We start from the raw sequence: 25,675 nt of genomic DNA on the forward strand, positions 1-25,675 counted from the left end.
CTTCTGCCAATGAACTAAGCCCCGTCTCCCTCATGCTAATGGGAGTTTAAAACAGCGAAGCTGTGACTAAGTAGGAGTGAAGATCCTGACTGCCATGGCATGGATTCTTGTGCAGCAAGGGCTGTACAAACACAGCGCTCCTGTCAGTGCCCTCAGGGGTTAGCTCCTCATACCCCAGGTGCCTTCTTTTCCTTTTTCCCTGGGAGTGCTCCACCCCTGCTTTGCCCTGAGGCCACACCCCCACTCCACCCCTTTCCCCAAGGCCCCACCTTCACTCCGCCTCTTCCCACCCCCCAATCACACTCCACTCTCACCCAAGCCCCTCCCTGAGCTGCCAAGCAGGGGCAGGGAACAGCTGTGGCTGGTAGGTGCTGAGCACCCACAGAGTCGATGCCGATGCCTCATGCTGCAGTACCCTCAACGAACATGCTTGTGAGCTGTGGCAAGAAAGAGCAATCTAACTAAGAGCAGCCCTATTCTGGGGGTAGGGAGCACTCTGAAAAGAGCCAGATTAATCCCAAGTGCTCCACTGAAGTCACTTTTCAAATGCTTAACCTTTCATAAAAGAATAAGCCCAAGATGAGGTTTTTAGACAGGATCTCCCAAGGGCTGGACTGCATCTCTTCAGTAGGTAGCTAAGTGTCTGGGAAGCCGCCCGCCCCCAAATGCATTCCACACTCCAGGTGGTGTTTCACTGTCTGCTAAGTGGAGAGGGATCTGAAAATAAGGAGACAACCCCTGCTGCAAAGTGGAAACAATCCCACTGTTCCTTTCACCCTCCCTTCCCCAAATCCTACTGGTCACGCTGGGTGGCACTTTTGAAGCTGATAGTGTGCCATGGGCTGAGGTTTGGTACCAGGGTAAATGCTCCCCAAGCATCTACATGTTAGCCAGAGCTCTGCCCAAACTCATCACTGCTTAGCAGCTGTTACTTTGGCAAAGAAGGACACACATGCAGTGCAGTGAAAAGCACATTGCTACTGCCCTGTTAACCTCACTGACCACCCTGACATGCCATTTGGAGCTGACTACAAAGTGGAAGGACCTTGCAGGATCCCAGCACAGAGCCAAGATCAGGGACTCTGGAGAACGAGCAAGGAATGAAGAGGGTGGGGGTAGGGTGTTACAAGCCCTCCATACCCTGTGTTGGTTCAAAGATTATTGCTGCTGCAGTCCAGAGCTTGTGCTTTACAACTGCAGTGATTTTTCTGTTATCAGATCTAATCTCAGAGCTGGATCCTTATGGGGAAGAGCTGGATCTGACGCTGATGCCCTCTTTCTGCTTTTCCAGACCTGATGTTAATTGAGAGGCTGGGTTTATTAATTCCCTGCCTGGCTTCTGTTGTTCTGATTTTGTTCTCTTTGAGGGTCACGCTGCATGGGGAATGTGGGTGGGAGTCGTAGGCTGGAACCTTTAAAAGTGTGTCTTTCATCCTGGAGTATAAGTTCACCTACAGTCCAAGGAACCTCTTGGTAAAATGAGCAAAACAAACAAAAACTGGGTCTCACGAGACCTCCAACTAGAAGGCTATTGGCTGTGTTGACTTTAATACCGGGTAAGTCCTGCAAAGAGCAGTAGCTTCCCTCCCTGGTTTAAGCTTTGTCTTGGGAGATTTCACTGACCTCCTGCAGATCCATTTATAAAACTCCCACAAATGCTCTTTTCTCCCGCTTGCCTCTTAGGGGCCTGAGAGTGGTTCCTCAACCCCTCAGTTGTCTTTGTCTCCATAGTCATTATAGAGGACGCTTAGCGCTTGCTCTTCACAAGTCTTCTTGAGGTCCCGGCTCAGCTCCGACCAGTTAAGTCCGTACGGCTTGATCTCGCTGTAGCGGCAGGCGAGATACCTGAGCGACGTGCGTTGGAGGCTAATCTTGGGCTCCTGAAGGAGGCTGTTGCACCAGCCGCTGAGGTCCCCAAGCTGAGAGAGAATGAGGCCGGCCTTCCTGAAGAGAGGACAGAGGAGAAGCCAGAGAGGTGGTGGGACAAGAGGTAAGAGGAGGGGTGGGGAAAGGGAGAGAAGGTGTAAAGAGAGAGAAGCAGGGAACATTAAACAGACCATGAAAAGGCCCTGGAGAATGAGGATAACAGTCCTGTGTCCCCCTAAATCTCCATGTCACCTGAATGCAATGTCTCCCTGCCGAAGGGGGCAGGGCGGACCAGCGTCAATGCTGAAGATGAAAAGCGAAGCTGGCACCAAACCCACACCCAGCCACCATGCTTTTGTCCCCATCTCAGCCCCCTAGTCACTCGCAGCTTTTGTTTCTCTGAGGGTGGGGGCTAAAGTTCATGTAGGATGAGAAGGCCACCCCGCTCAATCGAGGGTGGGACCCCAGTGCCCAGAATACAACTGAGTCTATAGGACCACACATGATAAGCCGAGAATGGAGACCAAGACCGAGAGCTCTGGATGGGGGATACTGAGCAGAGAACACAGGACAGTGCCCACCGCTCCATGAAGGAGTCCGGGGAGCTGTGGGTACCACCTAAAAGAGGAAAAGTGCAGCCAGAACCTAGGCAGGACGCTGTGGAGGAACCAGAAGAGGAGCACAATCTGGTGCACTGCAGGTAGGTGTGTGCCAGGATCTCCCACTCTCCAGTAGGAGATCCTGGCTGGCAGGGGGTTGGTGAACCAGGCCAGCCTGCTGTCCCCATTCCAGAGCTGCCAACTACTATCCCTGGTGGGCTAAAAGCCAAGTGGAATCAAGACTGGCCCACCATGGTGCTCTCTTGCAAGGTGGCAGAACATCCCACCACTTGCTCCTTGCAGGCTTTAGATGATTGCTACTGACATGGGTGGTTTTAAGGCAGCTACCTGGAGGTACCAGGGTGCAGAAGCCTGTACCCAATCCCTGACAGGCCCAGACGAGCAAGGTGATGCCTCCTGGGAGGCACTGAGCAATTGGCTAGCAATGCAGGAGCTCAGCACTCCCCAGTATGCTGAGCACCATACAGCATGAGGCCCAGAGTCACTAAGGCCCAGATCCAAAGCCTACAGAAGTTGAGAGACTCCCATTAACTTCAGTGGGCTTTGAACCAGGCACTAACACCCACTGTTGGTCTGCTGGGAGGCCACTTGTCCCTCCTTGCTGGTTCTTCTCTAGAGCAGGTGGTTGGCTAACTGCACTCTGTGCGCCTTCATGGGGCGGGAGGGAATGGCCACGGTTCTAGCCCCAAACTTCTTGCTTACAAACCAGCGTTGCCGAGAAGTGACACAAGCACGTTCTGATAAAGCATGCCCAGGAACAGCATAGGAGTCAGCACCTTCCATCCTGCTGACAGCTCACTCAGGAGTCCAAGTGTCCTGGGTTTGTATCTAAGACACCCAAGGAGTACCAGGAAGTAGTCAAATGACTGGCTAAATGATGTCATCTGCAAATGATTTCTCCTGTCCTCACCAGCCTGCATGCTTCACTCTAGCAGAGGATCAACCAACAGGTCCAGCTTCTGAACTCTGTCATCACCAGAGACCTCTGCAGCTGCCTCAGTGTTCCTTTCCAACAGCATGAGCTGCAAACACTTCATCAGACATTGTCATTTCATGTCAAATGCTTGAACATTTCCAAGGGATGACGTTAACCTGCCTGCATTGTTGCTCTCTCCTCTTTGAAATTCAAACCAACCAAAGATTCAGTGCTGATCACTGCCAGCCCTGGAGACTGAATTTCTCCCCTATCCTGTACACCACGCCATCCTGGTTTACCTCCACCATGACCGAAAGGGGCTGCCTCTGGGGACGACAGGGGAGTTCTCCTCTCCACGTTCCAGTCAGCCCTTGGCCTCTCTGCTGAGAGTGCCCAAGGGGAGGATAATCAGGACCAGTTCTGGTTCTGGCTCTGTGACAAGGTCGCCTGTCTGGGGTTAGTCTAGTTCCCAGCAATCGGCTGCCCCCACAGAAGCCACCACTGGAGCGGAGTGATGTTTGGTCACTACCTCCTGGTGCTCAGTTTCAAGAAAGGAGACAGAGGAAGAGCAGCATGAAACCTGCAGGGATCAGTATGAGTATGTAAAATACCAGCCCTCCCCCAGCAGGGCCTATGCCTAAAGATGGCAATGTACATACTTCTTGGAAGGGCCACTTCTACAAGAACCTGAACCTTGAAAAGAAGCTGCAACCCCTGCCCAGAACACCTACCCACTCAGCTGCCCCCAGGCCTTGGGAACCCCATGCCACATCTTTAAATGTCTTGGGGGGGGGGCTTCTTAGTAGCTGTCTTCACCCCCATACAGCTTTGGGAGAACTGCCAGGTGATGGTGGTGTGGGGGGTGTCTTTGAATCTTTTCTGGCAGGCCAGAATGGCCCAGACCCCACACACCTGGCAGGCACAGAGAGGAAACCGCCCCAGTGCTCATCCAGGATAAGGAAGGCTTAATAGTCTTTTTAGCACTGGGGAGTTAAGGTGGCCTTGGAGGTTCCCTAGCAACTATGCACAAGAGGAGACACCCAGTAATACTTGAATGCAACCATGAGGATTACTGAGTACTGCCTGCCCCTGAAGAGTCTCATGGCTTTTGCAGCAGGACGGAGGTTCTTTCCCAGCTTCTCGGTGCTGTGTCTGTCTGTGGGCTCTGGGTCATTCGGTCCTCACCAGGAAATGTGCTGAGGATATAGGAGGCAGAGGCCCTTCCTGGGAATCTGCTGGAAAGCCACACAAGGACAGAGTGGGACCACTCAGTGCCCCCTGGCAACTAGGGAGGAGGGTGATGAGAAAAGCTTCCCAGGCCTGGGGGAGGCAGTGGGCCAAGCTGATATCCCCCACCCAAAGCCTGGCAGATGCAAGTCCTAGTCCCACTTGAAGACACCTGAAGGTAAGACGTGGGGGAGGCTGGAGCTCAGGGTGAGGGAGAAGGTGGCTGTGTGAGTGCTGTGGTTCCCAGGCCCACCTGCCTCTCCTAGACAAGGGCTGGTGGTTGTAGGTTTGTCTGGGACTTCAAGCTACCCTGATTTTGGCTGGAGTCTGAGCGTTAGTTCACCCATTCCATGATTGTGCCTGAAGGTGAAAAGCTCTGAGTCCTATTGCCTCCTGTCTGAGTTACCCCTTCCCCCTCTTCAGGCTGTCTGCAGACACAGGCTGGGAAATCACTCCGCCAAAGCACAAACTGGAAGATACTGAGACAGTTTCAGCCCAGGGCGATACTGGTTTCTACTGCTCTCACCCAGCATGCAGGACTTCTCAACAGGTGAATGGTTGCCATGGGACAAGGTGACCACAAGCAGATTCACAGATGGCCAGTGAAAGGGTGAGGGCTGGGCAGTTGGGGGATTCAATGTGAATACTTGGAGCTACTGTTCAGAGTACCCAGGAGGGGGCACAGAGAAAGGAGGTTGAGTCTCTATTGAAATGGCAACTAAAGACAGCCTTGCATTCACCTGACCACAGTGTTCTGGTGTCTGATCTCTAGCGGGTGTTCATCGTGGGATAGAAGGGGTCTGGCCCATCCCTGCACTGTCTTCTTTCTCTGAGAATCACTCACTCAAACGTAATCTCCTGGACTCAGTAGTCTCAAGGATTGGACTCTATGGTGCCTGTCAAAGTCCCTCTTCTCATGGGTTTTTTATTAATCTTCCTTCTCTGGTCTCAGGAGATCACATCAACAAGGGTTGAGTTGGCCAGAGAGGGCTGAGATAGTGGATCTCACCCTCTGTTTCTGTATCCTCTACAACCACATCTTGTGCAGCACTAGACCTAATCTGAAGTTCTCCTTCCTGGGGTGGGGCAGTGCAAATGCCACCTACTCTCCCCCACATCCAAGTCCTCCCTGTGGCACAGCAGCAATGCAGTTCGTAACTGCAGTGAGGCCTGGATCTCATTTTGGGCCTGTATGTGCCACAATAATACAATCTGCCAAATCTAACCTTCGTAATGGTAACTAAGTCTCAGGGGTGTGTTGGTCAGGCAGAGCTGCTACGCTAGCTGGCACGGCTATCAGGCTTACCTGGGTCCTAATTCATCTTCACAACGCCAGGTGAACTCCCCGAAGCTCTCGTAGTGCTGATTGTAGTGGTAGAGGACCCGGTGAAGGCTGGGTGAGCCCAGGTCCAGCAGAGTGTTGTAGGCTGTCTGCTGCTCCTTGCCACTGGTGTAGCCATTGAAGAGATTGTAGATCTTGTCTGCTATTTCTGGGTAGGATGGCAGAGAGGGCTGTCAGTGCGTTTGTCAAACAGAAAGGAAATGTAGCCTCAAACCAGGTCAGATATCAAGTAAAGAGCCCTGGGGCAAAATCCTGAACCCACTGGGGTCCAGAGCAAACTCTTACTGATGTCAATAAGGCCAGGATTTCCCCCCAGGTGTCCTGGAATTTACACTGTGTCACCAGGTCATATTCTAGAAGGAGAGATAGTGGAACATACAGGATTAGACCTGTGGTCCCTCTAGTCCAATGGCATGTCTCTGACAGTGGCCAATACCAGCTGCTGTAGAGGAAGGTGCAAGGAATCCTGCAACAGGCAGTTATGAGGTAACCCACGCCCAGGTGAAGATGCCTCCTAAACCCCATCACTAAGGCTGGCTTATGCCCTGAAGCAGGAGGGTTTCTATTCCTGTCGAAGCTTTTTTTGTACCAGCCCTATGGGGACTTTTCTAACACTTCACCATCAGCCTGAACAACCAATGGCAAGGCAAGTTTCCATCCACTCACCCTCCCACCAGCCTCGATCCTAACCTGGAGGGACTCCAGTCACAGTTCCTGCAACCCTTCACACCCTGGTCTTTCTAGTAAATCGGGCTTCCAATTGCTGCTGGCTCTGGTGCTCGGTTTTCGGGCGAGATACTACACTCTGAGAACCGTAAATGGACAATGCTGTCTACTGGGGCAGCGAATTATTGCTGTAGTAATGGGAATGGGGCCGAGATCTGATGCTTGGGAGAGGCCACCTAACTGACAGCCATCGTGTGGGAACCACTTGATTACTGCTGAGTGGGATCTGAACTGGTTTATTCAAAAGAGTAGGGCTGTCACCCCCATCACCAATCATCCCATCCCACACTCAGAACAATGCTTCCCATTATCTCCCATCCAACCAAAATGAGATGTTATTTTTAAACAAACACACTCATTCCACCTGCACAATCTAGATGTATTGACCTGACTCCCACTGCCTCTAACAAGGTTCTGTCCTGGCATGAACAACGGAGAAGCCACCGTGTGTCCTCAGGCAATAATTACATCAAGAGCCTCCAAAGTTCCCATAACCTTTGAGATCAGATGCCTGGAGCCCCAAGAGGGTGCTTCGTTCTCATCACGCTTTATCATCATTATTTACTAATGACGTGCTGTAGGTAGGCGTGGACAAAGATGACGACAAGGGCCCAGAACCTCAGATGTTTAGGTGCCTAGTTCCCATTGAGGATCTGGGCCAAAATTCCTACCCCAAGGGTCTTGCAGTCTGAACCAGACAGATAACTAGGGACAGGCTGGATATGAGAAGCTTCGACCCAGATCCAAACACCACCAGTATTTACAGGGGTATTCAGTTCTGGAGTTTCAGGTGCGCCTGTTACAAAGACGCCAAAAGCAACCAGGGCCCGGATTCCACCCAACTTCAGGGCCATTCACACCTATGGTTTGGCTTGGGCATATCTCTTCAACTAGCCCAACAAAAAAAGAGTGGGGGTTCGCCTGCTCTGTATTCTGCGTAACCATGCTCTGACAATCCACTGCAGTGAAGTCCAGCATGTCAGACCAGGGCTTTGCCGGAGGGGAGGGCACCCGCTTAAGCACTCCCACTGTTACCTTGAGCCTTCACATCATCTACCACTGGGCATGGGGTCTTGACCGTCACATCACTTGACCTGGAGCGTCTCCCCGTGTTATCAACTCCCCAAAGCGTGAACCTGGAGGAGAGGGGAGATGTTATCGCAGCACGGAGACGACAGACAGACTGGGGAATCTGGCGTTCAAACACGCAGGTGTACATGGCAGACCCCCATCAAGAGGAATGTATGCAACTAATTGCCTCGGAGATAAGGCGCTGTCCTACCCTGCATGTCACTTCACTCTGCTTGACACAGATGCCCCAAACTGGCCTGTGCTGCTTTTCAGTGCCGACCCAGTGGAAGGTGAGAGCTCAGTTCAAGAGCTTTGGCATCTCCTTTGCAGCACAGTGACCTCAAGCTTGTGCAGGCAGCTCTCCACTGGGGCTGGTACTTGAGGCACTGACAACCCTGCCAATTCACAAGAGCCCTGATGCATGATGCAGAGCAGAGCCCCGGCCAGCAGCAGGGAAGAGCCAGCTAACAGATGAAGACCCTGCTGTCTCCATCCTGATGCCATCTGAGGTGCTCACTGTGCGTAAACTCCATCTTGGGCCCTGCCTTGGAGGAGGGGACAAGGAAAGAACAGAATTACAGCAGCCTTGGTGCGACCACATCATGAGCCACCTCCATTGCAGCCAGGGCAGCATGCCCAGCCCCAGTCTGGGAGTGGGGCTGTAGGTAGGTCAGGCATCAGTCCAGGAGCTCAGTGAGCGTCTACATCCCATGTGGACTGGAGTCATACTGTGGGCCTGGCAGAAGGTGAGGCTGGACAATACCATCAAGCAGGTGTAAGAAGGGCGGGAGTTCAGGATCTTCCCAGCACTGCCACGCGTGCTCTGCATGGCTGCTGCTGGGCTTCACATCTCTGAATCTATGGATTCACGGAGCATGGCGTTGCCATCAGCAGCTGGGTCATGACTGCAAATGGGAAATAACCCTCCAGTGCAGATGAGGGGGAAACCCACATGCCGCTTTGCCTGGATTCCCCTCTCCACTGACACCCCTGGGGGATAAAAAACTGAGGGGGATGCACCCTTTGCAGCCTGTGTAGGCCCAGCTCCGGGCATACACCAGGGGCTCCTTGCCCCTCACAACCTCTCTGTGTGCCACCCTCCATCCCAATCTATTTCAGAGACTCCTTCATCCATGGGGCTCTGGGTGCCTCTCATTACCTCCTCCCTTACCAGGGTTCCCCATTCTGCCTCTGCCCATGCCAGCTGCTCTGTATGCCCCACATCCCTAATCACACCAATCACCCCCAGCCCATTTGCCAGGGGCTTTGTCTGTCCCTTCCCCCATGCGAAGGGCTGTGTTCCCTCACACTCCCCTTCCTCCACCATTATTCCTTCTGTCTGGAAGAAGAATAATTCAGGGTGTAAGCATGTTAAACCCTAGGGGAGGTAGGCACAGATGAGATGGGGTATCGTTAGGCTGGAAGACATTAACAGGTGCCATCAAACAGTTCTTTGGTCTTCAGACAACTGCAGAGGTGCATGAAGCTGTCGCTGAGCTGAACAGCTGATGGGGCCTCCATCCATTTGTCCCCATTTAGGTTTCCCCATTTTCTCCCAAATCAATAGGCTTCTGTCCCTTGAGGTCTTGAACTTTTTCCGGACTTGATCAAACACAGCATTCAAGAGTTATTGCGTCACTGACAGGAAAATGCTGTCCAGCTGAGTGGATAGCCCTGGCAAGGTTAGCCAACACAGTGGTAATGATAATTTAATATTTGTGCATCGCTCCAGGAGCACATCCAGCATGAACCAATAGGGGGGTGCTTGCCATGCAAAGGGATGGAGAATGAATGCTCCCTTCCTCCATACCCCCAAAAAAGATGAGGAGACAGCTTGGGAGTAGCCAATCAGAAGCAGCAGTGCTACTCACGAGGTCGGGCATAGCCAATTGGAGGCAGCGTCACTCACGTGTAGATGGTGTCAGGCTCCAGGCAGCGAATGATCAAGGAGATGGTGGTGGACAGCTTGTTGGGTACTTGTGCCGGCATCGCACAGGGGGATTTGGCTCCAGAGATGATGTCATCCACCAAACTCAGCACCGTCTCTAGGGAAAGAGGGAAAAAGGAGATTTTAGGCAATTATCTTCCCATGCCCAAGAACCTAAGCAGGGGACAATGGGTGAGGAGAGGCTACAATGGGTCACAAGACCGGCCAACCAAGCCCAACACCTAGTGATGGATCAGACATTTCTTGGAGGGTCAGGAGCAACGAGGAAAGGACCTTGTAACAGGCTGACTATTGGTGATTTGGAGTGGTGCATCGTACACTACCTCCCGTGTGACATTAGCCAACTGGGAGTTATGGAAGGGAAGAAAATGCATTGGTGGGAAGGGGAGGAAAAATGTTTATGTTGCTCTTTTGCCCTGCCTTGACCCTGAGCTGCAGCACATGATCAAGACTCTTAGGCCGGTGACCTCTCTGCTAGGGGGCAAGTGGACGTTCTATGGAGCTTTTTCAGTTGAGGAAAAGCCTTAGTGTCCCCATTGCAGACAGAGAAATACAAATAGCCTCCCAATCACTGAGTCTCCAGCACAAGAAGTGAGGATGGAGACTGGTGTGATTGTGAACGAAGGTCACTTGCCTGTAACCGGATGTTCTTTGAGATGCGTGGTGGGCCCTGTCTGTATTCCACACATGGGTGGGGATGCACCTGAAGCTGCAAATGCTAACAAGTGGTGTCTGTTGGCCCGCAACAGTTCTCCTCGTCCCCCAGACTGAGAGAATAAGAGCCAGTGCAGGTTGACGCCTTTCCGGTTCCTGTTCTTACCACAAATCCAGTAGGATTGGAAGCAGAGGGGAAGGAGGACGGGCAGTGGAATACAGGCAGGGACCACACATTTCAAAGACCCTCCAGTTATGGCTAAGTAATCTCCACTTCTTCTTCAAGTGCTGGTCCCTATGTGTATCCCGCGTGGGCGGTGGACAAGAGTATTCTGTCAGGAGGAGGGTGAGAAGATGCAGGCAAGACAGGTGTGTTGAAGCACTGCAGTTCCCACTGTGGCATCTGCAGTCGAGGCCCGAACTGGTGTGTTCTGTTTTGGGAATGTGTGACTGGAACTCCAGTCTGCCGCTCTGCATGTGTCTGGTAATGGTACTTCCTGCAAGGATGCTGAAGAAGCAGCATGTGCTCTGGTGGAGTGATATGTGCTCATTGGGAGCACACCATGATGCACCCAGGAATCCATTTAGAGAGTCCCTGAGAGGATATAACTCGTCCCAGTGATCTTTGCGCTATAGCAAGAAATAGCCTAGGTGATTTTCTGATAGATTTGGTTCTCTGCAGGTAGAACGCTAAGGCACATCTGAGGTGGAGGGAATGAAGTCTCCTCTCCTCAGCAGAGGCACAGGGTTTCGGGAAAAAAACAGATACATGGAGTTCAGAAATAACCTTGGGGAGGAATTTAGGGTACAGGCTTTCAGACCAATAAGAGATGGATTTCGGAATGCCGCAAGTAAGCGAAAACAGACAGCTATGACCCCAATCCAGCAAAGTATTTAAGCGTGGGCTTAAAGTTCAGCCTGGGCTTAAGTACTTTGCTGGATGGGGGCCCACACCTCACCATTGAAAGCATTCTGCTCCTGATTTCACCCTCTGCTACCAAGCCAATGCTGCAAAAGGCAGAGCTGTGATGAGAGTGTTCCTCATCCAGCCAGGAATGAACTCTAATGGCTGCCAGTGCCACCCCACCCCCAGAGCAAAGGAGGAGCCCGAGCAGAGCCCCGTTCAGGCTGCTGGAGGAGCAGCACCCTCCGTCACTGCCCTCACCAGTCTCCACTTTGGAATGATCCATCCGGTCGGTGATCTTCTCCTGACGGATGAGGTAATCGGACAATCTGCACTCCAATTGGCGTCTCTGAGTGCTCCCATTCCAACACCACCAAGGTACTGCTGGGCTCGTGCACCGTGGAGAGCCGCAGCCTGAGGAAGAGGGAAAACCAAGGTGGGTCAGGCCCTGTGAATAGGCAGCTCCCACCCGTCCCTAATGGTGTCGTTCTTTTCTTCCCAACCCTCTTCAGTGTGGGGCTGGCTCCACTCATTTCTCCCTCTGAGCTCCTGGAGACTCACTGTCCTCATGGGCTGGGTTGTGCTCTGTGCCTCCCAGGAAGCAGAGCTGTGAAGACATGATCCGTAGGGTGGGGGGCAAAGGTGACTGGTGGGAGCCTTGCATGGCTGCCTGCAGCCCAGAATAGCCAGTGCACAGAGCCCAGGGCCAGCTGCTTCCCCTCCTCATCCAGCCCATCCTGCGCCTAAGTTGCTCCTGCACTGGGGAGGAATGTTGGAGCACCAGTCAAGCCTGGTGTAGTTTTCATTTGTGCAAACGTCCCACTGATTACTGAGACCGCTCAGCCCTGCCTGGGGAAGGCAGCTGTTTTCAAGCGAGTGCTACTGTCATGGTATAATTCCCCCTCTGAACCTTAGCGTCCAAAAGATGGGGTACCAGCATGAATTCCTCTAAGCTCAATTACCAGCTTAGTACTTGTAGTGCTGCTTCAACCAGGAATTCCAGTGCCTGGTACACTCTGGTCCCCCCAAAACCTTGCCCAGGGACCCCCAAGACCCAGTCCCTCTGGATCTTAACACAAGGAAAGTAAACCCTTTCCCTCACCGTTGCCTCTCCCAGGCTTCCCCTCCCTGGGTTAACCTGGAAGATCACTGTGATTCAAACTCCTTGAATCTTAAAACAGAGAGGAAAATTGACCTTACTCCCTCCTTCACTCTCCCCCTCCCAGACTCTCCCTGAGAGAGAAAGTAATCCTAACACAGAGAGAAATTAACCTCTCTCTCCCCCTTCCCTCCTTTCTCCCCACCAATTCCCTGATGGATCCAGACCCAGTCCCCTGGGGTCTCACCAGAATAAAAAAACAATCAGGTTCTTAAACAAGAAAAGCTTTTAATTAAAGAAAGAAAAAAACAGTAAAAATTATCTTTGTAAATGTAAGATGGAATATGTTACAGGGTCTTTCGGCTATAGACACTGGGAATACCCTCCCAGCCTAAGTATACAAGTACAAATTAAAATCCTTCCAGCCAAATACACATTTGAACTCCTTCCAGCCAAATCACATTTGCAAATAAAGAAAACAAACATAAGCCTAACTCGCTTTATCTACCTAGTACTTACTATTCTGGACATATAAGAGACTGTATCAGAGAGACTGGAGAGAAACCTGATTGCATGTCTGGTCACTCTCAGAACCCAGAGAGAACAACAACCAAAAACTAACAGCACACACAAAAAACTTCCCTCCCTCAAGATTTGAAAGTATCCTGTCCCCTGATTGGTCCTCTGGTCAGGTGACAGCCAGGCTCACTGATTTTGTTAACCCTTTACAGGCAAAAGAGATATGAAGCACTTTTGTTCTATTAACTCTTACTTATCTGTTTATGACAGCTACTGAAACCTTTATGCCACACTCAATTCCCCCGCACACCAGAAGGTTATCACTAGGGTTCAGGGATCAAGGCCTTCTACAGGGTGGAGCGGGGGAAGCTCAAGCTGCCGCCGCCACCCCAGCTTCCAGCTACATGCTGGTTCTAGGCCTCTGGCTCTGGAACCTTGCACCGGAACCAAAGTCCCCTTCAAGAGGAATAATCTCTGCAGAGGAGGGGTGAAATCAGCATGGGAGAGACGTACACCGGGTGTGGGAGGGGCGCGCAGGTCGGGAGCCCATCGGTGCCAAAAGCACTCGAGTCGCACCGGCACCAGTCTTCAATGACATCTCCACTCCCGGAACACCACAGGGTGCTCATGGTGGCCTCCTGCAACAGCTGAGATAGAGAAGGAGGGTTAGGCCCAGGCAAGCAGGAACGGCACCCAACCCCCACCCTCATCACCCACTGTGCCACTGGCACCTGAAAACCTGTAACTTTCCGCTCCGCCCACAGCCCTGAGTGCACTGTCAGCAGCTGGGAGCTCTGAGACCTCCTGGCAAAGAGGGGACAGAGAGAGATGTCAAAAGGGATGGGGGCCATTCATGGGGCGAGGCAGAGGCGTTCAGCCTTCACCCATCTGCAGCTGGTTTCAAGTGGCAATTGCTGAGCCAGGCCTGGGTCTATTTACTCCCGCACATGCCAAATGGTGGCCGGTGCTCTGACCTGATAAGCTGGATGGCAGTGTGCCAAGTGCCTGGTCACTATGGTGACCTCACGCCACCCTACCAAGGCAGATGCCTATCTTTGGGACGCTCTCTGGCTGTTCCTCACCACGTGCTACACCCCTTTAAGCTGTATCTACATGCTCCACATGGCAAACATCAGGCTGGCTCAATAAAGAGAGGTGGAAAGGACAAGCAGTGATGCTGCCAGCCGGCCACGTCACACAAGGGCTGGCTGTCATTCCAGGCCTGCCAGAGCCATTCACTGCTAATAACCTCAGCTCAGCCAATCACAACTTGCCATACTCTACCCCTCTCTCAGCAACCCACTCCTCACCCTCTGGGTTTGGTTGTTGGTGACCAGCTCGTAGATGGGTGCTGCTTTGGTGACCTCCAGCAGAATTGGCTCGGCTGGCGTGTCTGGGTTCGAAGTCACATGGCAAAGTGGGCATGAGGAGGGGCAGTGGCCTCTGCTCTGGCACTCCATGCGGACCCCAGCTGCCATCCGCTTGGTGCCCGACTCGGACAGGCTGGCGATGTACTCGGGGAAGGTGAGAACCTTGGGGTCCCGCTCTCGCTCCTCAGACTCGTCAGAGGGGGAATTGCCTGTGAAATGAGAGAAAGGGGGGGTGGGTGGGGGGGAAATCAGGCTAACCCATAATGCCCTCATCTGTTCTCCCTCTACAGCCCAGGGCTCTTCCAGTACCATATATGGCCACACTTCACTTCATAATCAGGAAATACTGACTGTTGATTATACCAGGGACCGGGCATCATGACCTCTGAGAGTTCCTTTCTCTGCTCTGTCACTGGCAAGTGATTTAAACGTCTCTGTGCTTCCATTTCTGCACATCCTGGCATCTGGCTGAGGGTTTGCTTCCCTGGCTGCCCTCCATGCCACTCATGTGCAGAGCCCGACTCCCCAGGCGATCTGCAAGTGGACTGAATTCATCTGCAGTGACTGAAATCTCCAATGGAGGGAGCCTTTCTCCTGCAGATGGGGTGGGGGGGGCACAGTGAGTGTAAAGGTTTATTCTGGCTTCCACTTGGACCTGCTTTCACATCCTGAGAACGTCCTTAAAAATCCTCCTTTGGGGTGAAACCTTCCATGCTTGGTCTCAAGCCCAGGAGTAATTCTTGTTAGGTTTAAGGTAAATCCTTTTAGCCCTTTATGGGTAAGAGCAGAGTGAAAAATAAGATTTTTTTTTCAACTTAAAACATTAAAACTTTTTTTTGGAGGGGGGGCACTATAAATTCAAAGCAAGCATTTTATCAGCTCTCATTCCACCCACTAGAGGGCAGTGTAGCACAGAGTCTCCATATCATGCCTTTCACTTTAGGCTTTTATGTAAGACAATTAGGAACACCTGATCCAAAGCCCACTGAATTTAAAGAAAAATAACTTTGTATCAGTCCCCTCCTTTGGAAATTCTGGCATGAACTTCTCTGTACCTCCGTTCCCCCATCTGTAAAATGGGAGATGATGCTGACCAACCTTTGTAAAGCACTTTGGAATCTAGGAGTGGAAAACATCACAAAAGCATTATTATTATTATTATTATTATTAGGCTTGGCAGGGTTCATAGTTTCAAAGATGTTACAGCCAGAAGGAACCACTGTGATCCTACAGGAAGTCAGAGTAAATAACTGACTTCCCAGAATTCATTCATGTTTGAACCAGAGCATCTCTTTTGGGAGGAGGTCTGGGGGAAATCCAACCTTGACTGAAAAATTGCCAGTGATGGAAAAAATCTACCACAACCCTTGGTAAGCTGTTCGAGTGGCTATTACCCTAAAGGGCACCTACTTTTCAGCCTGAATTATTCTAGCTTGAACTTCCAGCCATTGGATCTCATTATACCTTTGTCTTCTAGCCTGAAGAGCCCATGATCAATTTTTTAAATTTTTATCTATTTCAGTTTTCAGAGTTGTGCAAAATTATGAGTTAAGCATTTTTTCTATTTGTATTAATTTAAATGTTCACAGTTGCAAGCAATTATGGAGGGGTTAGATAATAGTTATTTAATGACAGACATTGCGATTCAAAAAGTTACAGCTTTACAATTGTTAAAAAACACAAATTGTCAACATCAAATGTCAAAATATACAAAATAACTATCCTTCAAACAAACTCTAATACTTCCTTTGCCTATCTGTAAATTTCTATCATTGATGGAGATGTTTTTCATCGGTTTGTGTTTATATGGTGAAATCAACATTTACTGAAAAAAATCTAATCCTGCTGAGCCTAATTATTAAGTACTTAACATTGTATGCAAGTCACATTTTTATTAATAGCCAAAAAGGACCACTGCAATAGTTACAAGAATCATCTTATTTTCCTCCCCAAAAGCCTCTCTCCTTGTTCTCTCTCAGAAATCTAGTTGTGACACTTGTTGGAATGGTGGATAAAAATCACTTATTCAAAAATAAATATATAAATGAAAATCAGATATTTTTAACTTTAAATATTTTTTAAAATTGTAAATCAGATATTTAATTTAAATATCTTTTTTAAAAACAAACCTATTTAAAATTAAATTTGAAATTGACAACCTATGTTAAGGTTTAAACTTGTTATAATGTATTAAAACTATTCAAATTAACAAATAATATTAAGCAGTCTGTATTTGCTGCCGAAGTTTAAAGAAAGTCAAATCACTGAACTGGTGGCTGTCACTGGCTAAGCACCTGGAACCAGCTTGCTAAAGGGCTAAACCAGCTTTTGATAGCAGTAGCTTCTTCTGCAGAGAGAATATTTTCTTCATTTCAACTTATTCAACTGGTTCAGTTCAATGACTAATTCAGTCAAAGTTGAGAAACTGACTGGCAGTTGAAAAAATCAGGAAAGCTTGTTTTCTATATCCAAGCAATAACTAAAAACAAAGTACAAGAGAATGAGATCTACTAATTCTAAAATCTTGCAGACCATTCCTTCTCAATCATTAATTCAATCATGATCTGAAGCAGAAGGGAAAGCAGGAAGGTAGTGGAATACAGAGAGAGACCACACATCTTGAGCAGAAGGGAAAGCAGGAAGGTAGTGGAATACAGAGAGAGACCACACATCTTGAAGAACGTCCAATTATAGATAAGTAACCTCATCCTCTTCTTTGCGAGCTGGTCCCTATGTGTAGTCCAAATGTGGGTGACTGGTAAGCAGCTGTTGGGGGTGTGTGTGCAAGGATGCAGTTGACATAGATTACTGTAATGCTGCTGTTCCAAAGGCTGCATTTTCAGAGTGGCTTGAACTTCATGAAGGGATGGATGCAACTCCAAGTTGGCACCTTACAAATGTACACTAGGCAGCCACCAAAGGTATGGGAAATAGAGGAGGATGGTGTCAACGATGGCTTGCAACTCTTGAACGTCCTGTCAAAAGTGACCTTTAGCCGGTGGATGAGGTTGGGTGGCTGACGTTGAGGTGAATGGAGCTGCATACCTTGGTTTTTGCAACGTCTCATAATTACCTGGTGGTTCATATGGTCGCTAGTGGTAGAAAGGTTGTAGAAGAGGCATTGATATATATACCTCTTTATATACAAGCTATTCCGATGGTTAGGAACGATAGAAAATGTGGCAAAAGACCACCTTGGCTTAACCACGAGATCTTGCGTGACCTACAAAATAAAAAGGCGTCATATAAAAAAATGGAAACTAGGTCAGATTACAAGGACGAATATAGGCAAATAACACAGGAATGCAGAGGCAAGATTAGAAAGGCAAAGGCACAAAATGAGCTCAAACTAGCTATGGGAATAAAGGGAAACAAGAAGATTTTTTATCAATATATTAGAAGCAAGAGGAGGACCAAGGACAGGGTAGGCCCACAGCTCAGTGAGGAGGGGGAAACAGTAACGAGAGACTTGGAAATGGCAGAGATGCTTAATGACTTCTTCGTTTCAGTCTTCACTGAGAAGTCTGAAGGAATGTCTAATATAGTGAATGCTTACGGGAAGAGGGTAGGTTTAGAAGATAAAATAAAAAAAAGAGCAAGTAAAAATCACTTAGAAAAGTTAGATGCCTGCAAGTCACCAGGGCCTGATGAAATGCATCCTAGAATACTCAAGGAGTTAATAGAGGAGGTATCTGAGCCTCTAGCTATTATCTTTGGGAAACCATGGGAGACGGGGGAGATTCCAGAAGACTGGAAGGGGGCAAATATAGTGCCCATCTATAAAAAGGGAAATAAAAACAACCCAGGAAACTACAGACCAGTTAGTTTAACTTCTGTGCCAGGGAAGATAATGGAGCAGATAATTAAAGAAATCATCTGCAAACACTTGGAAGGTGGTAAGGTGATAGGGAATAGCCAGCATGGATTTGTAAAGAACAAATCGTGTCAAACTAATCTGATAGCATTCTTTGATAGGATAACGAGCCTTGTGGATAAGGGAGAAGCGGTGGATGTGATATACCTAGACTTTGGTAAGGCATTTGATACAGTCTTGCATGATATTCTTATAGATAAACTAGGAAAGTACAATTTAGATGGGGCTACTATAAGGTGGATGCATAACTGGCTAGATAACCGTACTCAGACAGTAGTTATTAATGGCTCCCAATCCTGCTGGAAAGGTATAACAAGAGGGGTTCCGCAGGGGTCTGTTTTGGGACCGGCTCTGTTCAATATCTTCATCAACGATTTAGATGTTGGCATAGAAAGTACGCTTATTCAGTTTGTGGATGATACCAAACTGGGAGGGATTGCAACTGCTTTGGAGGACAGGGTCAAAATTCAAAATGATCTGGACAAATTGGAGAAAATGGTCTGAGGTAAACAGGATGAAGTTCAATAAAGATAAATGCAAAGTGCTCCACTTAGGAAGGAACAATCAGTTTCACACATACAGAATGGGAAGAGACTGTCTAGGAAGGAGTATGGCAGAAAGAGATCTAGGGGTCATAGTGGACCACAAGCTTAATATGAGTCAACAGTGTGATACTGTTGCAAAAAAAGCAAATGTGATTCTTGGATGCATTAACAGGTGTGTTGTAAACAAGACATGAGAAGTCATTCTTCCGCTTTACTCTGTGCTGGTTAGGCCTCAACTGGAGTATTGTGTCCAGTTCTGGGCACCGCATTTCAAGAAAGATGTGAAGAAACTGGAGAGGGTCCAGAGAAGAGCAACGAGAATGATTAAAGGTCTTGAGAACATGACCTATGAAGGAAGGCTGAAGGAATTGGGTTTGTTTAGTTTGGAAAAGAGAAGACTGAGAGGGGACATGATAGCAGTTTTCAGGTATCTAAAAGGGTGTCATCAGGAGGAGAGAGAAAACTTGTTCACCTTAGCCTCCAATGATAGAACAAGAAGCAATGGGCTTAAACTGCAGCAAGGGAGATTTAGGTTGGACATTAGGAAAAAGTTCCTAACTGTCAGGGTAGTTAAACACTGGAATAGATTGCCTAGGGAAGTTGTGGAATCTCCATCTCTGGAGATATTTAAGAGTAGGTTAGATAAATGTCTATTAGGGATGGTCTAAACAGTATTGGTCCTGCCATGAGGGCAGGGGACTGGACTCGATGACCTCTCGAGGTCCCTTCCAGTCCTAGAGTCTATGATGTTTCTTCTTTGGAGCCAGAGTATAAATTCTATGGAGTGGACGGTTGACCTGGAGTCATAACTAGTGCAAAGACTTGACTGTCTTTTCAATAAAGAGATTAGCTGGGTCAAAGGGTAAATGCTTGATGTTGTTCTGAACCTTGAATCCTGAAGAGAGAAGTCATGAGTCCAGGGCAGAGGCATGGACTGATGCACATTACTTGCATGATTTTCCAGTCTCAGGTGCATGGGGTAGATGCGTGCCCACAGGTGGAACACACATAGGGACTAGCACTCGGACATCAATTCAATTCACTAACTACAGATAATACTTCCTTCCTAATACTTCACTTGGTTTTAAATACAAAATGTATTTTGATAATTACTTTTCTCTTATGTATCCAGCAGACTTAAGGTAGGTTTATTTAACCAATAACAAACTCATTTTAAATGCTGTTTTTGTGCATTTTTAATTGAAATCCAATTTCCAGCCAAATTAATCTTGACACAAATATAAAAGTAAAAAATTATGTAAATAAGCAATGTGCCATTCACCATTTTTCAACATAATAATAAGAATCTGAATGAATAAATGTGTATAGATATAGTGTACTCTCCTGGTTAGTAAAGAGTAATACCACATTTGATTAAAAGGCTGTATTTCATTGTGAATAAACATCTTTTAATGGTTACCAGCTAAAAAGTATAAATGCAAAACAAGATTAAAATTGATTTAAATCAAGGGTTCCTGCTTGTTGATTTAAATCATGATTAAAATTGCTGACTGACATCACTTTGATTTATATGAGACCGCTTTGGTGAGGGGAGCAGAATTGTTTCTTAACGCAGTGTTTTGCAGAGTTCCTATGATATCAAAGTAGCTCGAGACACTCTGAATGGTCTCTGCTTGCTACTAACCAGGTATACCTATACCTACAGTGTTGCAATATATTCAACAGCTAAAACCACCTACAGCAAAGAGACCACTAGGTGGTGCTGTGATGCCATGAATTGTTCCAGCCCTGGGAATAGCATATGACAGCAATAATTTAAAAGACCTATTTAAGATCAATGCGCAGTATAGTTCCTCCAAAATCTCCTGGATCAAACAACAGAGATGAGCTGCAGGCTGATGAGAGGCAATGGGCTCATGCCCTCGGAAGCTGGACAATCTCCACTAACGAGTGAATTAAGTGAAGTGCCTTTCTTTTCAAGGAACGTTTCTATTGAATAACACTGCACGGGGCGAAACAGCCCAATATACCCAGGGGGAAATCTGGAAATGAAACTTCTTGATTGAAAAAAAAAGGCAGCGAGCTTTTCTTGCTGCTGCTGCACTCTGAAAATATGAGGCCAGATTGCCAAAAGACCTCCGCACCCAGCAGCTCCTGCTGTCTGTGTGCGCATGTTCTCTATGTAAGCTGCTGGGTGCTGAGACGCCTGAAAATCCTACCCGGAAGGGAGATGTGTATTAGATGCTGAGCAGACATAGTAAGTGTCCCTCAAGATCAGGTACAGAGAGTCCTAATCTGGAACAGGGGACTGAGAGGAGCATGGGCTCCATCAAAGAGGTGCCCAGACAGCTCTCCCTATCACCCCAAACAGCAAGAATGTGCTGAACTAATGTACCTTCTCCAGCACCCGATCGGGCCCTCCTTCAACTCCTACTGACTTCACGGGTGGGGGTGCGCTTGGATCTGAGGAGACGATTAGGCCCTGATGCCTATTAACTCCTGTTCTTCCTGGCTTTCCCTCCCCTCCACCTCTCCTTCATGCTGGAGCCGGGAGCGAGCTGCAAAAGGATCTAGGCAGGGTTGAGAGTGGGCTAGAGCATTGCAAGGGCAGGTGGCTGCTGTTCTGGGCAATTGCAGGCACTACTAAGCCCACTGTCCTGGTTCCCTACATATACAAGGGGGTGGGTGGGTAGATGAGAAAGAGAGAGAAGGAGAAGAGATGCGACACACGAAAAGGAGAGGAAGAAAGGCTCTCCAGCCTCCTTGGCTTCCACCCAGCAAAGATAGCACCTGTGCCCAGCTTCCTGCAAAGCCAAACAAACCCTGGCAGTGTGCTTCGTAGCAGTGTGCTTCAGGATTGGCAGAGCGCATCTGGCTTCTACCTGCTGAGCATAGGCAGCAGGTTATATATGTTTGCGGTGCCCGGGCACCAGGAATATTCAGGGCTGGGAGCCCTACTCCAGCAATATTTGGAGCTGGGTCTCTCTCCCGGCCCTGCCTGGATCAGGCCCCGGCCCCCGCGGGCCTCCCCCTGCACCGCCGCATCCCTGCCTGGAGCAGGTCCCAGCCCCCGCCTGCCACCCCTCCCCCTGCGTGTCCCCCCCGCCGTGTCCCTGCCTAACAGAAATCAGTGCGCGTCTCTCCCCTGCCTGCTTGGGCTCCCGGCAGAACTGCTGTCTGCTGCCCCAGGGTCCAAGCGCCTGCCAAGCCCTACTGGCAGGGCAGGCTGCCATTACCCTGTGCTTCCGCCCTCGCCCTGAGCCTCCCCAGCGCCCCAAACCCCTCATCCCCAACCAGAGCCCTCATCCCCCCGCACCCTAATCCTCTGCCCCAGCCAGAGCCCTCATCCCCCTGCACCCTAATCCTCTACCCCAGCCCTGAGCCCCCCCGCAGCATGAACCCCTCATCCCCAGCCAGAGCCCTCATCCCCCCGCACCCTAATCCTCTGCCCCAGCCCTGAGCCCCCCGCATCATGAACCCCTCCTCAGCCCCAACCCTCATCCCCCCGCACCCTAATCCTCTGCCCCAGCCCTGAGCCCCCCGCATCATGAACCCCTCATCCTCAGCCCCACAGCCCTCACCCCACACCCCAACCCTCTGCCTTAGCCCTGAGCCCCGTTTTGCATCATGAATCCCTCATCCTCAGCCCTCACCCCTGCACTCCCTATCCCCAAACTCCCTCCCAGAGCATGCACTACCTCCCCCTTCCCACACACGCCTTCTCACCCCAAACTCCCTCCCAGAGCTTGCACCTCCACCCCTTCCTACACCCTCACCCCCAGCCCAGAGCCTGCACCCAAACTCCATCCCAAAGCCTGCACACCTCACCCCCTCCTGCACACCCACCCCTGCCCCAGCCTAGAGCCTGCACCCAACACCCAAACTCCATCCCAGAGCCTGCACCCTGCACCCCTCCTGCACCCTAATCCCCAGCCCAGGACCTGCACCCCAGACACCCCCCCAAACCCCTCCCAGAGCCTTAGGCAGGTGGGGGCGGAGTTGGGGCGGAGGGTTCTGGGCACCACCAAAATTTCTACAAACTTGCCACCCATGCTGCTGAGTGAGAACAAGACACGGAGAGAGATTGAACGAAGTATCCCAGCAGGATTCAAGATGCTCTAATCTCTGTTAGCAGTAGGGAAGAGAGTAGTGCGTGCGGAGGGCTGGCTGGGGAGCAGCTATCTGCTTGTTCTGGGACTGGATCCAGATTTTGTGTACATATATGACTCTGAACAACACCATCAGTGTAGAGAGGGTAGAGACAAGCCAGGCTTGCAACACCCAGAGCGGTGTGAGACAAGAGAGGGTTGGGACCTGACGGCTTCTGCCTACACCTTGGAGGCACCGTATGAATTTAGCACTAAAATCCAGCAAGGTCACTGGCAACAGGAGCTGGGGCTTCTTGGCAGATGTGGGACATAATGGAGGGCGCATAAAGGTCTACAGGAAGAGTCCATCTCCTCCTTTTCCCACTAGCTGGGCTTAGCAATTGGATGCCACAATACCTTTGCCTTACAAACACTCTTCTAGCTCTGTCTAAAAGCTGTTCATCCTGCTGCTGTGCTGGGAAACGTCTGTAATCTATAAACGATGCTCTCTAAAGGCATCTCACCTCTAGCTTCTTGAGCTCTTGGCCTTCCCTTCACTTCAAACAGCCACAGCGCTTCTCTCAATCCTGTCCCTTTGGGATTTTGAATTACTCACCGAGTTGCCCTTCTGCATCTCTTCCTTTCCAAAGGACATAACATCCTAGTCCAGGATAGGCAACCTATGGCATGCCCGCCGAAGGCGGCACACAAGATGATTTTCAGTGCCACTGTCATAAACAGATAGGTAAGGGTTAATGTCTCTTTCACCTGAAACACCTGACCAGAGAACCAATCAGGAAACCGGATTTTTTTAACTTTGGGTGGAGGGAATTGTGTGTCTAAGTCTTTTGTCTGTCTGCCTGCTGTCTCTGAGCTTTGGAGAAGTAGTTCTGTTTTCTAATCTTCTGTTTCTAAGTGTAAGGACAAAGAGATCAGATAGTAAGTTATATGGTTTCTTTTCTTTGGTATTTGCATGAATATAAGTGCTGGAGTGCTTTGATTTGTATTCTTTTTGAATAAGGCTGTTTATTCAATATTCTTTTAAGAAATTGCCCTGTATTGTGTTATCTGAATACAGAGAGATCATTTGTATTTTTTCTTTCTTTTTATATAAAGCTTTCTTTTAAGACCTGTTGGAGTTTTTCTTTACTTCAGGGAAATTGAGTCTGTACTCACCAGGGAATTGGTGGGAGGAAGAAATCAAGGGAGATCTGTGTGTTGGATTGCTAGCCTGACTTGGCATTCCCTCTGGGGAAATAGGAAAGTACTTTTTGTTTTCAGGATTGGGAACAGAGAGGGGGAGTCTCTCTGTGTAGTTCCACAGAGCTTGTGTCTGTGTATCTCTCCAGGAGCACCTGGAGGGGGGAAGGGAAAAAGGATTATTTCCCTTTGTTGTGAGACTCAAGGGATTTGGGTCTTGGGGTCCCCAGGGAAGGTTTTTCAGAGGGACCAGAGTGCCCCAAAACACTCTAATTTTTTGGGTGGTGGCAGCAGGTACCAGGTCCAAGCTGGTAACTAAGCTTGGAGGTTTTCATGCTAACCCCCATTTTTTGGACGCTAAGGTCCAAATCTGGGACTAAGGTTATAACATGAGTGGCAGCTGGTGGGAGATAGACAGAATCCAGAAGCCAGTAGGAATATTATATTTTTCTTTTCTCTGCTAAGGGCTTTTTAGCAGAGAGAAACAGTTTGGTTTTAAAAGGGAACCAGAGAGAATTTTTTTTTCTTTTCTGCTCTCTCTGGCAGTGTGTGCCTTGCATGTTAAGCAAGAAGTCGTTAAGGGCTATCACCAGTCTTTTGTCATGCAATAGCCCTCCCATTAGGAGGCAAGTACCAGCACTCATATGCATGCAAATAAAGTGGTTTTTCTGGTTTCCCTTCATTGAACATTAGCTAGAGAGAGAAAGGGAAAAAAGCACTGTTGCTAGGCAGACTCCAGGAGGGAACAGAGCCTGCAGTTCAGAAGATAAACACCGGAGGGCACCCCAACACAAGAAAACAGGAACCATGTCTACCAGGACAAAAATGGAGGCCGAAGACCAATTCAAAGAAGCTGAACACAGGCGAGAGATGGAAAAAACACAAACAGGAACTAGAAATAAAACAAAAAGAGATGGAGATAAAAGAAAAGGAAGAAAACATGAAACTGGCAGCCTTCCAAAGAGAACAGGCAGCCCAAGAGGCAGCACACAAAAGAAAACTAGAAGAAGATGAGGCGGCCCACCGCCGAGAAATGGAAAAACAACAAAAAGAAATGGAAAAACAACAAAAAGAGAATGAAGAGAAGGAAAAACAGAGAAAACATGAACTGGACTTGGCAAAAGCTGGGCTGCATGTGTCAGCCAACCCTAACAACCCAGCGCCAATTATTGCTCCACAGCACAGAAAATTTCCCACCTACAAGGCAGGTGATGACACCGAGGCCTTCTTGGAAAATTTTGAAAGAGCCTGTCTTGGGTACAGCATCCCCGAAGACCAGTACATGGTAGAATTAAGGCCACACCTCAGTGGACCTTTAGCAGAGGTGGCAGCTGAAATGCCTAAGCGGCAAATGAATGACTATAAACTTTTTCAAACCAAGGCCAGATACAGAATGGGGATAACCCCAGATCATGCCCGTCGGCGCTTCAGAACCCAAAAGTGGAAACCAGAGGTCTCATTTCCCAAACACGCCTACTACATTGCAAAAAACTATGAGGCCTGGCTAACAGGAAACAACATTCAAACCCTGGAAGAACTGAACCTCCTCATACAAATGGAGCAGTTCTTGGATGGTGTTCCTGAAGACATCACACGGTACATACAAGATAGAAATCCCAAAGATATCGCTGAGGCGGGGGAGATTGGAGCCAAATGGATGGAACTGGCAGAAAGCAAGAAAGCTACTGTCAAGGGGAACGATTACCCCAGGGGGCACACAGACCATAAACCCTACAACCGAGGAC

At 49.2% G+C, this 25,675-nt stretch overlaps 1 protein-coding gene across 1 annotated transcript in view; it reads right to left on the reverse strand.

Moving 5' to 3' along the window:
- Positions 1-267: 267 nt before the first annotated feature.
- ASTN1 (astrotactin 1) overlaps positions 268-25,675 on the reverse strand; it is a 223,923-nt gene continuing 198,515 nt past the window's right edge. The window contains 8 exon segments of the mRNA XM_030573045.1: positions 268-1,944; positions 5,936-6,119; positions 7,733-7,833; positions 9,678-9,813; positions 11,536-11,596; positions 11,598-11,688; positions 13,406-13,539; positions 14,203-14,471. Of these exon segments, the coding sequence (XP_030428905.1) occupies positions 1,710-1,944; positions 5,936-6,119; positions 7,733-7,833; positions 9,678-9,813; positions 11,536-11,596; positions 11,598-11,688; positions 13,406-13,539; positions 14,203-14,471 (1,211 nt within the window). The 3' untranslated portion in view covers positions 268-1,709.

The sequence above is a fragment of the Gopherus evgoodei genome, chromosome 8 (genome assembly GCF_007399415.2).
Source record: "Gopherus evgoodei ecotype Sinaloan lineage chromosome 8, rGopEvg1_v1.p, whole genome shotgun sequence".
NCBI lineage: Eukaryota > Metazoa > Chordata > Testudines > Testudinidae > Gopherus > Gopherus evgoodei.